This window comes from Eupeodes corollae, chromosome 1, assembly GCF_945859685.1.
Source record: "Eupeodes corollae chromosome 1, idEupCoro1.1, whole genome shotgun sequence".
In the NCBI taxonomy this organism is placed as follows: Eukaryota; Metazoa; Arthropoda; class Insecta; order Diptera; family Syrphidae; genus Eupeodes; species Eupeodes corollae.
Window position 1 is genome coordinate 115126439 of NC_079147.1, and position 12850 is coordinate 115139288.

Consider the following 12850-nt stretch of genomic DNA (forward strand, 5'->3'; position numbering starts at 1 on the left):
CTAGGGCCAGGTTCTTCATGGACTGTTGTTTATTTATTTCTACATCATTAAACTGATTCCGATACAACTACAAAAACTGACTGTTTGGTGAAATTTGTACGTATTTCTTTAAAAATGATGCTCGCCAGAATGTTTCCAGTCAATGGTGAACGCTATAGAACCGAGACTACTGTACTGACTTTTTTGTGTGGTTTCAAGAAAACGACGCAACAGGTTAATCTCGTTCTACAATTGATCTATTCAAGGAAACGTTTGGTAATCGAATATTTGTGTGCGATTTAATGTCGTTTGAATATTCTCTGCGGGGATATAAGTGTTAAAATAATTTATTTCCGTCCTATATTGCCTCATTCGAATTAAATTTTTGTCTTAAAGAACAATAAAACTTCAAGATCCTAAGAATTTGAAGAAGGGCTTTTAAAGGCTTTAAGCGATTGTTTGACGAAAAATTCAGTATTATAAAAACCGCTGGCATTGTGTTGCGAGTATATGTTGCCACCAGGCATAGAATGGTCCCATCGAGACGAAACTTAGTTTTAATTTTTCCCATTGAGTCATGGAACATGGGATCGTTTTCTGTTATGAGACAAAAGAATATATTTATGTATTTATATAAAATTAAAATTTTTTCTCTGTTTCAATTTTGCTTAGCATATGACGATATCCTAAATACAGACAATTAGCTACTATAGCGAAGTTTTATAATTGAGCACATATGGATTCTGCAGGCTCACCCTTGAAAGTGGTTATGCATAGGTACATTACTATTTTCTTTTATAATACTTAATAAAAGAAGCTTTCATTTAATTTAAATTTTATTTCGCTTGAGTCTGGAACATTAACATCGTACATGTAATATAAGCCGTATACTTACATGATAACTTCGCCAATATATTTTTTGTTTCGAAGAAAAGCAAAAATACCTTCAGACGATGCCAGACAAAACTGTTAAAAGCTCTCTTAGAATGCACAGCGTATAGAGTCCTTAAAAAAAGATTCTTAAAAGGTGTATGAACTTGTGGCTGGCAGTAGAGATATTTATGGATATAGGAGTCATTTGCATATTTAATGTTGCATAATACAAAATACTAAAAGGTTTAAATTAGAAAGTTTGGTAAAATGGTATTGGTATAAAAACAATTTGTACATTGAAGCACTAAAACGAAGAAAATATTGCTCTTATTCTGGTTTTTATTGCATTTAATTTATGTTAGAGAGATATAGGTAAAGAGTTTTTCAATTGATATCAATACAATATTGTACAAATATTTTACTGAAAGCACAACAACGATATAATTTCAAATGACACATCTTCAATAGCATGGCAGACAATATTGATAATGAAACTAATGCAATTGCATAAAAATATGTATTTTAATATCCTGCTATAAAGATAGTAATCCGAAATATTTAAATAGCGTAATTATATTACAATTCTTGAACGTTTTAGTCCTGTGTCATAAATTCCAATAAAAATCTTTATTCAGATAATAAAATGCCAGTTCATAAAACCGTATCAATCTAAAATAATATTATGAAGCTGTAGATTTTGTTTGTTTGAAAGCGCTAATTTCAGGAACTACTGGTCCAATTTAAGAAATCGAGATTGGAACTAGAAAAGCCACTCTCCAGCCTCGCAACGACCTAAAAACAAAAATCATGCCATAATACTCCTCCATTGCGATGTTAAGAACGAATTATAGGATTAGTATAAAGCGACCCATAGAAATCCCAATTGTGGGCACAACGGTGTACTGACAACGGTCTGGCATTCCGCCTAACATGACATACTAAATCGTACACACATTAGTTGTGCCTTGTAAAAGAGATCTCAAAGAGGAAATATCAGAGTCACGGTTGCCACTTGCAAAAAAATTTTTGTGTCCAAATTTGAAAATAAACATGACCACTTGTATTTAAAAATGACCAACATAATTCAAATCCGAAAAATTAGTAAATACAGATTTATGAATTCATCACATTTTGCTTAACATATTTGCCATATTATGCAGACGACATTTATTTTTTAATTACGTAAAAATACACTCACAAAGTCCCAAATAAGCTTATTTAAATTAGTTTAACCCAAATACAGATGCAGAAATATAAAAATAAATCGTTTTAACATGAGATTACAGTATTATATATATGTAAGTTTTAACAATAATTCTATTAAAAGTAGTAAGGTTCGATTTTGAGAATTTGTACGGCTTGTGTAATGCGTAGATAATTATCTCTGTTCCCTAAGTCCAATTTAGATCAAGTTTACATTTTAACACAAAGTTACTAAAATGAGTTTAAAGTTGTTTGTGCTTAGTCAAAAGAGTATGTTCAAAGAACGTTTTCGTTTCTCAATTCGTCGAACATCTTTTTTCGTTTCCGAACAATATGACCAAATGGAATGGTCATATGATCAAGTAAAAAAATAATGACCAAATTTGTTCACTGATGACCAATGTGCCAACCGTGATCGAGTGACGTTGAATATTGAAGCTTTTATTGCAACTACTTGCCACGCACTCAACAACGACTCAGATGGAACATGCAACTGAATAGTAAATGTGCGCGCATCGCCGTATAAATCACATCGGTCGGTATCTGCTCCAGCCCACACACAGCACATATTTTTGCATACCAAAACAAGTATGAACACAAGTGTGGTGTCTATGGGCCGCTTAAGATTTATCACTTTAACAATAGCAAGAGTAACTTTTGATTCATCTTTGTTTCTTTGTGGGAAGCTTTCAAACTCATGTGTACTTGCCCCTATAATATCACTATGTCACCTACAGTAACTTATAAATGCAAATAATAAAAACAAAATAACACATGTTTCATATGTATCAGTTAAAACTTAAACATATTTTATATCTTATTTTTTCAGGTGGTGTTACGGCTACAAATAGTTTAATGGGCAGCAAACATGAGCCTATGTTTATATCGCGTTCGGAAACATTCAAATTTGTTGCAAGTGATACAATAGTGCTGCCTTGTGAAGTTGCAAATACTGGTGAGTTTGTAGTTTTTGAGTAATTTTAAATTTAGCTCTTTATATACAAATAAAGAAATTATAATACAAAAAAATACAGGGTATCTGGAGGCAGATTTATGTTTTCAAAATTAATGGAACAGATTTCGTATCGGAAAGATCAAAAACCACCAACCTGGCTCTTTTCCCCAATTTTATTTTAAATAAACTCGTAAAAGATCTCCAAATTGATGTAATTTACACAGATTTTGCGAAAGCTTTTGATAGAGTAAATCACTCAATTTTATTGAGAAAATTAATTTCTTTTGGTTTTCATTCAAATCTTTTGAAATGGTTGGACCCTTACCTTAAGAATCGTATTCAATTTGTTAGAATTGAAAATATGGTTTCCAAATCAGTTGTGGTAACCTCTAGTGTTCCCCAAGGTAGCCATCTTGGGACACTTATTTTCCTAATTTTCAGCAATGACTTACCTGATATTTTCGAAATGGACTTTATATTTTAGATGTATAAAGTCCATTACGGATTGTCATCTGTTGCAAAATGATCTTCGTAAATTATCTGAATAGTGCTCTGTAAACCAATTACAGTTAAATGCCCTTAAATCAGTCTATTCATCTTATATCAGATCAATATTAGAGTACTGCTGTGTTATTTGGAATCCATTCTATAATATTCATTCAAACAGAATTGAAATGATTCAAACAAAATTGACTAGGTTCGTTTTTCGGAAATTAGGTTTGAACATCGAAACTCCATCATATACTACCAGATGTCAACTTTTAGGTATGCAATCACTTGTAAATGGACAAAAAATGTATTCAGTTATGTTTATATGTAAGTGATATTTTATCGTACCATATGAAGTGACCATTTCTTTTATCCTTAATTTATTTATATGATCCATCGCGACAACCGAGAGTACGTTCTTTATTTAGTAAAGATGATCATAGAGTTAACTATGAAAAAACGAACCTATAACCACCCGCTGTGTCAGTGAAACTAATCTTATTGCGTCTAATATTGATTTTGACTTTCATCTGAGAAGATCTAATGTTTATTTTTATTTTATTAAAAATATTTTGTTGTATGTAATACGCTATAAGTCCATCTCGATGTATTAGCATGTATTCGAATTCGGTAGTCTAACTGTAGATTTAAAAACTCTAAATGATGTAAATAAATAAATAAAAAAGTTGTGGTTTTCGTAGTAACCTTGAATGTTTTTCGTTCTATCTTGTATTTGGTGTAAATAATTACTTGTATATGAAAAATGTTGTATATATCAAAAATTCGAACAATTTCTATAAAAAAAAGTTATATCGTTATTAATATCTTCTAACAAACTTTATCTAAATTTATACAAAAAAGTTCATAAAATACATTTCTTCCCCTTTTTTTATAATGATTGTATTCATCATCATTAAAATAAATAAATCAATAATGAATTCGCCCAGTAACAAGACTTCCGGTGATTTAATACACACAAATAAAAATAGAACATCACAGTTAGGCATTATTTATTTTCCACGTCCTTTCATGATCCCCATTCAGCATTACCTTCATACAACAATACTTAAACCCATTACCTTGGCCTGTTTTCCTATTAAAGCAGCAATAAAATATAATTGATATAGAATCGCAAGTGCGTACCTCCATTCCTATGCCTATATAAACTGCGTGTGCAATCCTTTTTATGTTTCAAATCTCCACCCATGATGGTTTCCAGGATAATAATTCTCCATGTTTTATTATCTTTACCCTTCCTTTTTCTCTGTTATGGGTGGCAATAGGCTTTCAAAATTAAAAGGACTGAAAAATACTTGCTTGAGAGAATGCCAGTAAGCCAAGTGTGCCATCTATCCAGCCAGGAAAGTCGTATTCGGTTTCGGAAGGTATATGTATTTTTGTATTCTAATAAAAGAATTTTGAATACAATTGTCAATGAACGTAAACGTTGGCAATATAAAAATAGCTCTGAAATGTTTAAATTTTTATGTTTCAATCAATTTAATATTTACCGCAATGTCATCATTTTTGGTTGGAAAAATCTAGCACAATTCTATAATAATAAATAAAAAGAGTTCAGAGTTGAGTACAAAATTACTTAACGGGTGTTTAAATGACTATCAACCTGTAAACCAGGTTAATAAATAAATCGAATTTGTAAAAGTCGAATAGGGTGAAGTTTATATGTCACAAGTTACATGATTTTTAAATAATCCACACGATTTGGCAATGGAAAAAAAATGCTTTATGCATAGATTTAATAGTAATTTCATAGAAAATAACTAAGAAATTGTTAATCGTCCACATTTATTAAATTATTAAAAAAACCTCTATTCCATTCGCTTTTATAATTTGCGACCACAATTTGACACTAACGTACTATAGCTCTTCGGAAGGCCAACACAGGTAATAAATTTGTTTTATTTTATTTAATATACTAAATACGTCATAATAAATGTACAACACAGAATGTACAAAGTATACGTAGAAGATACGAGTTCTGTTAAAACTAAGTATAAATATGTAGGTATGTAGGAAAAGACCTTTTTCTAAATTAATATCACCGTAGGTACTGATTTAAAACATTTATTTTACACACCTTTTAACCTTTGAGAGACACTTACTTTAGTTCCATCCTTTTAAAGGTTTCGATTAATTAACGCCAGGTTGGTTGTTTATGAAGAGTGCAAAATAGCTATACATAATGATGGCTTGACGGTACTTCAGATATTTTCCTTGCACAGACCATTTGCCAAAGCAGACGCAAATTCTTATACTAAGGTAACTCTCTGAACTCTTGTTTTTTCTGAAAAATTCGTTTTGTCAACTTTTGCAATTGCTGTTTATTTTCGTAACCAGAACAATCTATCTTTTAAAGATATACAAAAAAAAAAATAACCTTTGGCTCATGCATTGGTTTATTCCGTATATCCTTTATATTTTGGGTAAAATTCTTCACTCCTGATGTATCAAAATGGATTGTTAAGGACTTCGTTGTGATAAATATATATATACATTAAATACATTATGTAGAAAGTGATATTCTATGTATATAATGCTTCATTAGGGTGCACCGAACCTTAATGTTTTGGTCGTTTAAACGACTGCCTTTGGTCGGTCATATGCCCTGTTGCCATGTGGTATACCTTGACTCCATAGCCACAGTATGACGTTTTCATTTTCTTGTCTTAGGCTTCGTGCACACGACACCACGCAATACAATATGAGTGCGTGTTTTTTTTATATTTTTGTGTGCATTTTATACTCGTAAAATCTAAAATAATTCCTGTTTTAAAAAAAAAATATGAGAATGTTTATTTAGCCTCATTAAAATTCAATTGAATTGTTTGACAAGTGCTAAAAGTATTAAATAAGCTTTCAGAGAGTGATTATTACTGAAATGTGTAGTTTCTATGAGAGCGAGGTTTTGATTTTTAACCTGGAATGCTTTTGTAAATTGTGACTACTTTTTTGTCATTCAACCAATAAAGACCAATATTAATCTTTGCCTGTCCTCTTGCTAGGAATCGATTGACAAATCCTCCAAGAGCAATTCTTGCCATTAAAAGTGCTTTCTCAAATTAGCCGTTCGAATTCGGCTTTAAATTGTAGGTCCCCTCTTTCCCTGACGAAATTACTCGCACACAGAAATGGTTGAGTGTTGTAAGTTACAAGGCCCTAGTTCTCAACGGGCTGTTGCGCCACATAATTCATTTATTTTTATTTTAGTGTAGCTTAAATAAATATAAAATAAAATTAAAAGTAATTTTAAATAAAAAGTAAACAATAACTTCTTTTAATAGAACTCCTATCAAACTCATCATTAAAAAACTTCCATTCCAACAATAAGTTTTGAATTTTCACTAAACAACATCTCTAATTCATGCTCACAGTAAAAAAAAGCCTTTGACCTTGCCGTGTCAAGAACCCTTACTTTTCAATAGCTAACAGCTATTTGAATTTTTTCGTCCTTTTTTGTTCTTAACATGTCCTCGAATCAGACATGCAGGAAGTATTTATTTTATTCATATACTAAAACCACACATGTAGCATATGTAGTGTTACCAGTTTTGATGTTGTTTCTATATAGTATATAGTTTAAATGCATATACCTATGTACATCTAAGCATGTATGTATATGTTTGGTAACATTTCGCAATTTGTTAAAGATACCCAAAGGCAATATTCGTCCTCTGTACAGTCTGACCACAAAGTCGTTTATCTTAGCCTCTATGGTATCTTATTATATTGGCTAAATGTAATATATTTTCTGTGTCGGACATATTAGACACAGCAGCAATAGCAGTAGCAGAAGCTGTAGTATTCGCTGTAGAGCAGAAAACTTGAGAGAGCAGCATATTCTGTTCTTCCTATCCCTGCATAGGAATATATAATATGTATGAATGTTTGTGTATCTAGAACCTATGTCCTGCAATATCTGAGGAGCAAATGTTTATTATTGCACATATGTACATAGGAACGGCGCATTAAGTTTGTCGGATATTGGGGCGTTAAGCTTAAAGAGCACTGGGCTTATATTCCAGAGCCACTATATCTATTATAACAATTGAGACTAGGAGGGTCCCACTGCGGCAGGACATGGCGTAATAGTTGAATAAAGTATTCTTTAGGTGAGACAAGCAATCTTTTTCGATTCACTTGTCCGTATAACCGAGTTGCTGCTGTTTCTTCTCGTTTCGGAAAAGTTTTAGCCGAGTTTAATAATGCGCTTCCGGCGTGTTACAATTCTTAACTGTAACTACTTATAGAATCCTTATGAGTGTGTGGTACAGCTATACCTATACAAACTCCTACATACTTTCTATATTCCGTTTTAAGGGGGATGAAACTGCTGTATATTCATCTGAACATCTTTATCAAAGTTGCGTGTTGTATTATAAGACAAGTTATTTTGACCCAAGGCTTGTTATGTTTTTCGAGGTTATATTTTGCTGGTAGTCTTTTGGGGCGAAACCAAACGTTATATGTTGGTCTGTAACAGGAATTGTTATAGGTAAGTAAAATCTGAAATGTCCTTTGCAACTATATTGCGACGAAATGGACTTACTTTATTTAAAGAGCATTTGGATATTGGTACACAAATACTTGCAAATACTTCACTTGTTACTACATGCATAGAATGCTGCTTAATGAAAATGTTATTGGGAAACTGTATTTAATTTATTCTTTATTAAAGTTTTCATTTTAATTGTTTTCGTTTGCTCTAAATATTTCCTTTAGTTTTCATGGAAACGAAAGTTTCTTGTTCTGCTTAGACAAAGAAAAATTAGACTTATATTTCTGCAAAAGCAATACCTATTATCAATGTGCACTTAATAGATGAGGGTCCTTGTCTTAATAGTATTTTTGTAATTGTTAGTTTGAATGTTGATTGTAACGAGTAAATTAAAATTGCAATAAAATAGAAAATGTTAATTATGAAACAATAATTTCTTACATATAATAATACATTCTTTTAAAGTAATATCCGTGTTTATAATACCTTTTAAAATGTATGTTTATTTTAATAATTTATTTGGTATAAGCAGTTTGTAGTTTAGATTAATTCTATGAACCAATATAAGATTTTCTGTCTGCGATAACATTTGACCAATTTTAAATTAAAAAATCTTCCTCCCGTTTTGCATATTTCGTCGGTGTAGAAGGTTAGTCTAGTCGTTCCTATATTCAGCATTTTACCTCTTATTTAAAATGCAAACCATTTTATGGAGTAGACAAACTAAAAAACGGATTACATTTTCAACTCCCAAAGTATAAAATGATAATTTACTTAAAATGCATTTTATTTCCTTAATTTACTTAAAATGCATTTTATTTCCTTTTCACTAAATCAGTGAGTATGATTGTAAAAAAGGCAACAAGTCTTGTTCTATGTGTAATTTTCGTGCCTTAGTACCCATTTCCGTGCGTCACAGACTAGATTTTTGTATACAGAAAAAATTGAAGTAAACAAAAAAAAATAAAAAACAACCCACCCCATCTCTTCTGATGATATGTATTGCTTTAAATTTCAACAAAATATTCATAACAATATTTTGTGTGAGATAGATAATTTATTAATTTGAAGTTAATTATTTCTTTCTTTACTTTCATAATACTTAAGTTGGTTTTTGTAATTAAAAAAAAATTGTCGTTTGAATTTTTCTAATACATTAACTTAAAATTACCAAATTAAAATTTTAAATTTTACATATTATTATGATGAAATAGTTGGGTTTAAAAATCTGTTTTTTTTTAACGACATTTTTAGTTGGAATACAATTTATACCAATTTAAGTAGCATTTCTTAAAAGTTTTTATTTCTTATATAAACAAACACAAATTAGATTTTTCCAAAAAAGATTAGTAAAGAAATAAATAATTTTTAAGTCCATAACTTCATTTACTCACAAGATATTGAACATTTTTCTTTTGTCAATTTTGCATATTTTTTAGATTTTAATTTTTATTAAAAAACTAGCAGTTAGATATTTATAAATATTTTACTGAATTTCGAAAACAATATTTTTATAAGTTGAAATAAGTTTAACGGCAATATCTTTTATTTTTAAAAAGGATCAGGATTTTTATTTTGTATTTAAAAAAACCGCCAATGCGATTTCTTCTCTATGCAGATGCCAAAAACGTTCATTGTTGCGTACCTACAATTACTTTCGAGATAAAATCATATTTTTTAAAAAAATTTCTGAGGTCACAAAATTATTTTGGTTTGGTATCACGTCACACTATATTATAAAAAAGTAATTCAAGTCACTAGCGATATTGGTTTGTGAAAGTGTCCTTTCTGCAAATGTCTGACAAACACATTTGAAATCAATTTCTCTACCGGTTTTAATTAATGACGGGACACCAAATATTAATTTTGTATATAAAATTTGAGTATTAACTATCTACAAATCATAAATTCAAAAATAAGTATTGGTATAATAAACACTTATATAAATGTACGTTATTTACAGGCTGGTGATCTACTTCCATCTAGATCTCACGATTTATCATATTCCTTACACTAAAACCCACAAGTATAGGTGTAGTTAGTTTGAAGTTTGTCAATACCTATACTTAAAATACATATCAACCTACAATAACCAACGATAAAATGTTATATCCCCAATCAATTTCAAATAAGCTCACAATATAAGCGTTCTGCCAATTCGAGTGGCATTACACCCCATTCATCTTTGTGAAGCCTTCCTTTCGATCCCTGTGAACTTCCTTTGTGTTCACAGCTTTGCCATTATCCTTGTACTTGAACGCCTCCTACTAGACATAATGATCGATGGATAACGCCATTGTCAGTCATTCAGAAAATTTCAAACCAAACCTATCCAACGTTGCAGAGTGGTATGACAATGACACCGCTATGATGCACATTCGTTTTATATGTCACCGTCGCGTCATCAGTGTCGCGTCAGTACATATAAACTTCCCAATTAAAAGCTGAAAATTACTCAACATGCCTCATTATGCGCTATTGTCCTTAAGAACAGCAACAACTCCATGTCACTTGACACATCCAGTATAATAATGGTGCTTTTGAGAGAGTAAGCGAAATTGAGAGAGGGAGCAAGAAAAAGAGAAAGAGTTTATAATGTTGCAGCACAATTTTGTAAGTGGTAATAATAAATTTCTGCATTCAGTCAAAGAAGAGGCTTTTCCCATTGCATTGATTATTATTATTCTTATATGATGAATGGTGAATGGAAAATGTTTCCATTTCCGTGTGCGGATGTTTGAATTCGAGGTAGACGACGACGACTACACAAGGTATCCTATGGAAGTGCCTTAATACCTATAGAAGCTGCAACTTTTTTAAGGACATACTAAATATACTGACGAATGCAAATTAGTGCCGATGTTTCACGTCACGAATAACGATGTGAAGCAAGGTGGAATACAGAACGGTGACGGTGGTGTTGCTACATGTATCAAGTCAAGGATTGAAAGAATAACTCAAAGCAATTGATTAAATGATGTAAGTATCTATACAACCATATGTGGGTACACAAAAACTAGACTTCAAAAGTGATGAGTTGCAATGCTAAACTGGTAGGGAATTCACTTCAATACGGCCTTGAAAGCGAATAAAATTAAATACCGTTGTAAATAATTTAAAAATTAAACTTTTGTGATATTAAAATAAATATTTTAGAAAATATCGAAATCCTAATAAGCCTTGTTTATAAAGTAGGAGTTGATTGTTTAAACAAAAGTGTACAAATTATGCACAAAATTGATTTTGAGTATACCTTCTATCTCGTTGATTCTCATTAACCCAATTGAGTAGCGACTATCTAAAAGTTGAAGGACGCCTGGTTCTGCTCACACCATCCACTAATAATCATCATTCAAAATTAATAAAACCTTCAATGTTAGTCTTCGATGAAATATTTAAAATATACTTTAAAATCTAACAAAATACCTACCAGTTTTTTTCTACGGTGCTTTAAGGTCCGCTTCAACTTATGTTTGTTTGATAAAAGTTTAAAACTTTTTTTTATTTAATTACATACATAAGATGTAGTACCCGTAGGGTGATGGTTAGTACGTTGGACTGTCATGCAAGGGGTGTTGGGTTCAATCCCTGATTGTGTCACCTTAATTTAAAAAAAAAAGTTTTGGCGGGTACTACCTCTTGCGAGGAATCGACAAATCCTTCAAGAGTAATTCTTGTCATGAAAAGTGCTTTCTCAAATTAGCCGTTTGGATTCGGCATATAAACTGTAGGTTCCTTCCATCTCTGACAACATTACTCGCACACAGGAATGGTTGAGAGTTGTAAGTCACTAGGCTCAGGTTCTTCATGGACTGTTGCGCCACATAATTCATTCATTTTTATTTACTTAAGATCGATATATTACATTAATTTCTATGTAAATCTATTGTTATCTACAGCGATTCTAAAGTCGTCGTGTTATGACGCAAATACGAAAACCTATTTCGTTATTGTGAACAGAGTGATATCACTTATTAATATATTATTGTATTTACAATTAGTATGTTTCTAGTATACCAAAATTCTTTTGTTGATCAATATCTTTTGTTGATCAATACTACCAAAAATAAAAGGGTTTGGACTTAGTCATGCTTATATATTTAAGTAGCAAGTACAAGTTCTGAAACTCTTAATTTTTTGCAGCAGAACCTGAAATTTTGTAGGAATGTTGATAATAGCCAAGATATCTATATTCGTTTGCAAATTTATTAATTTTAGTATTATTTAATACATTTCTTTGATAGCAACAAGTGCTTTATAATTTGTATAAGTATTCACTTTTGTTTTATTTCTTTGAATGAATTTCCGTTCATCACTTCTTAGTCAACACTTAACATGCATAATACCAACTGTAATGTGAATAGAATTTTACGGTTGAAAACAATATATAGCAATAAGAAAAATTTCTTAAAATTCTTATCATGCAAGTTCCTGTCCTTCATTCCAAACTTACATAAATCATCCTAAGAATATGCTAAAACATAAATGTATAGAATAGGCACTAATAAAGCTTTGTCATCAAGGAGTTCGAGCTATGATTGTACGGTTAAGCATGTATGTTCCCCAGCACGAACACCCTTGCATGAAATATTGATTTAAATTTGAAAGTAATTTTAAAATAAATAAGTGCTTTCATCTCCCTTCAATTTTATTGATCCTTTAATTGAATTTCATTTTCAACGTCAAATATTCATCATGTTAAACAAATCCGCCCCTGTTATCCCCCTAACGTTTTTTGAATTTGCATTTATTTCCTCCGCATCCTTCTTGAATTTAGGTTTGTTGGCTTGTTATTCATTTCCCTATCTCTATGTTGTCATAGGGAAACCACTTTA

At 31.0% G+C, this 12850-nt stretch overlaps 1 protein-coding gene across 2 annotated transcripts in view; it reads left to right on the plus strand.

The window, feature by feature from the left end:
* Positions 1-12850, plus strand: part of LOC129953652 (hemicentin-1) — a 403952-nt gene that overhangs the window by 312005 nt on the left and 79097 nt on the right. For both annotated transcript variants that reach the window (XM_056066975.1, XM_056066976.1), the window contains exon 4: positions 2885-3010. In XM_056066975.1, coding sequence (XP_055922950.1) covers positions 2885-3010 — 126 coding nt within the window. The remainder of the gene's footprint in view (positions 1-2884; positions 3011-12850) is intronic.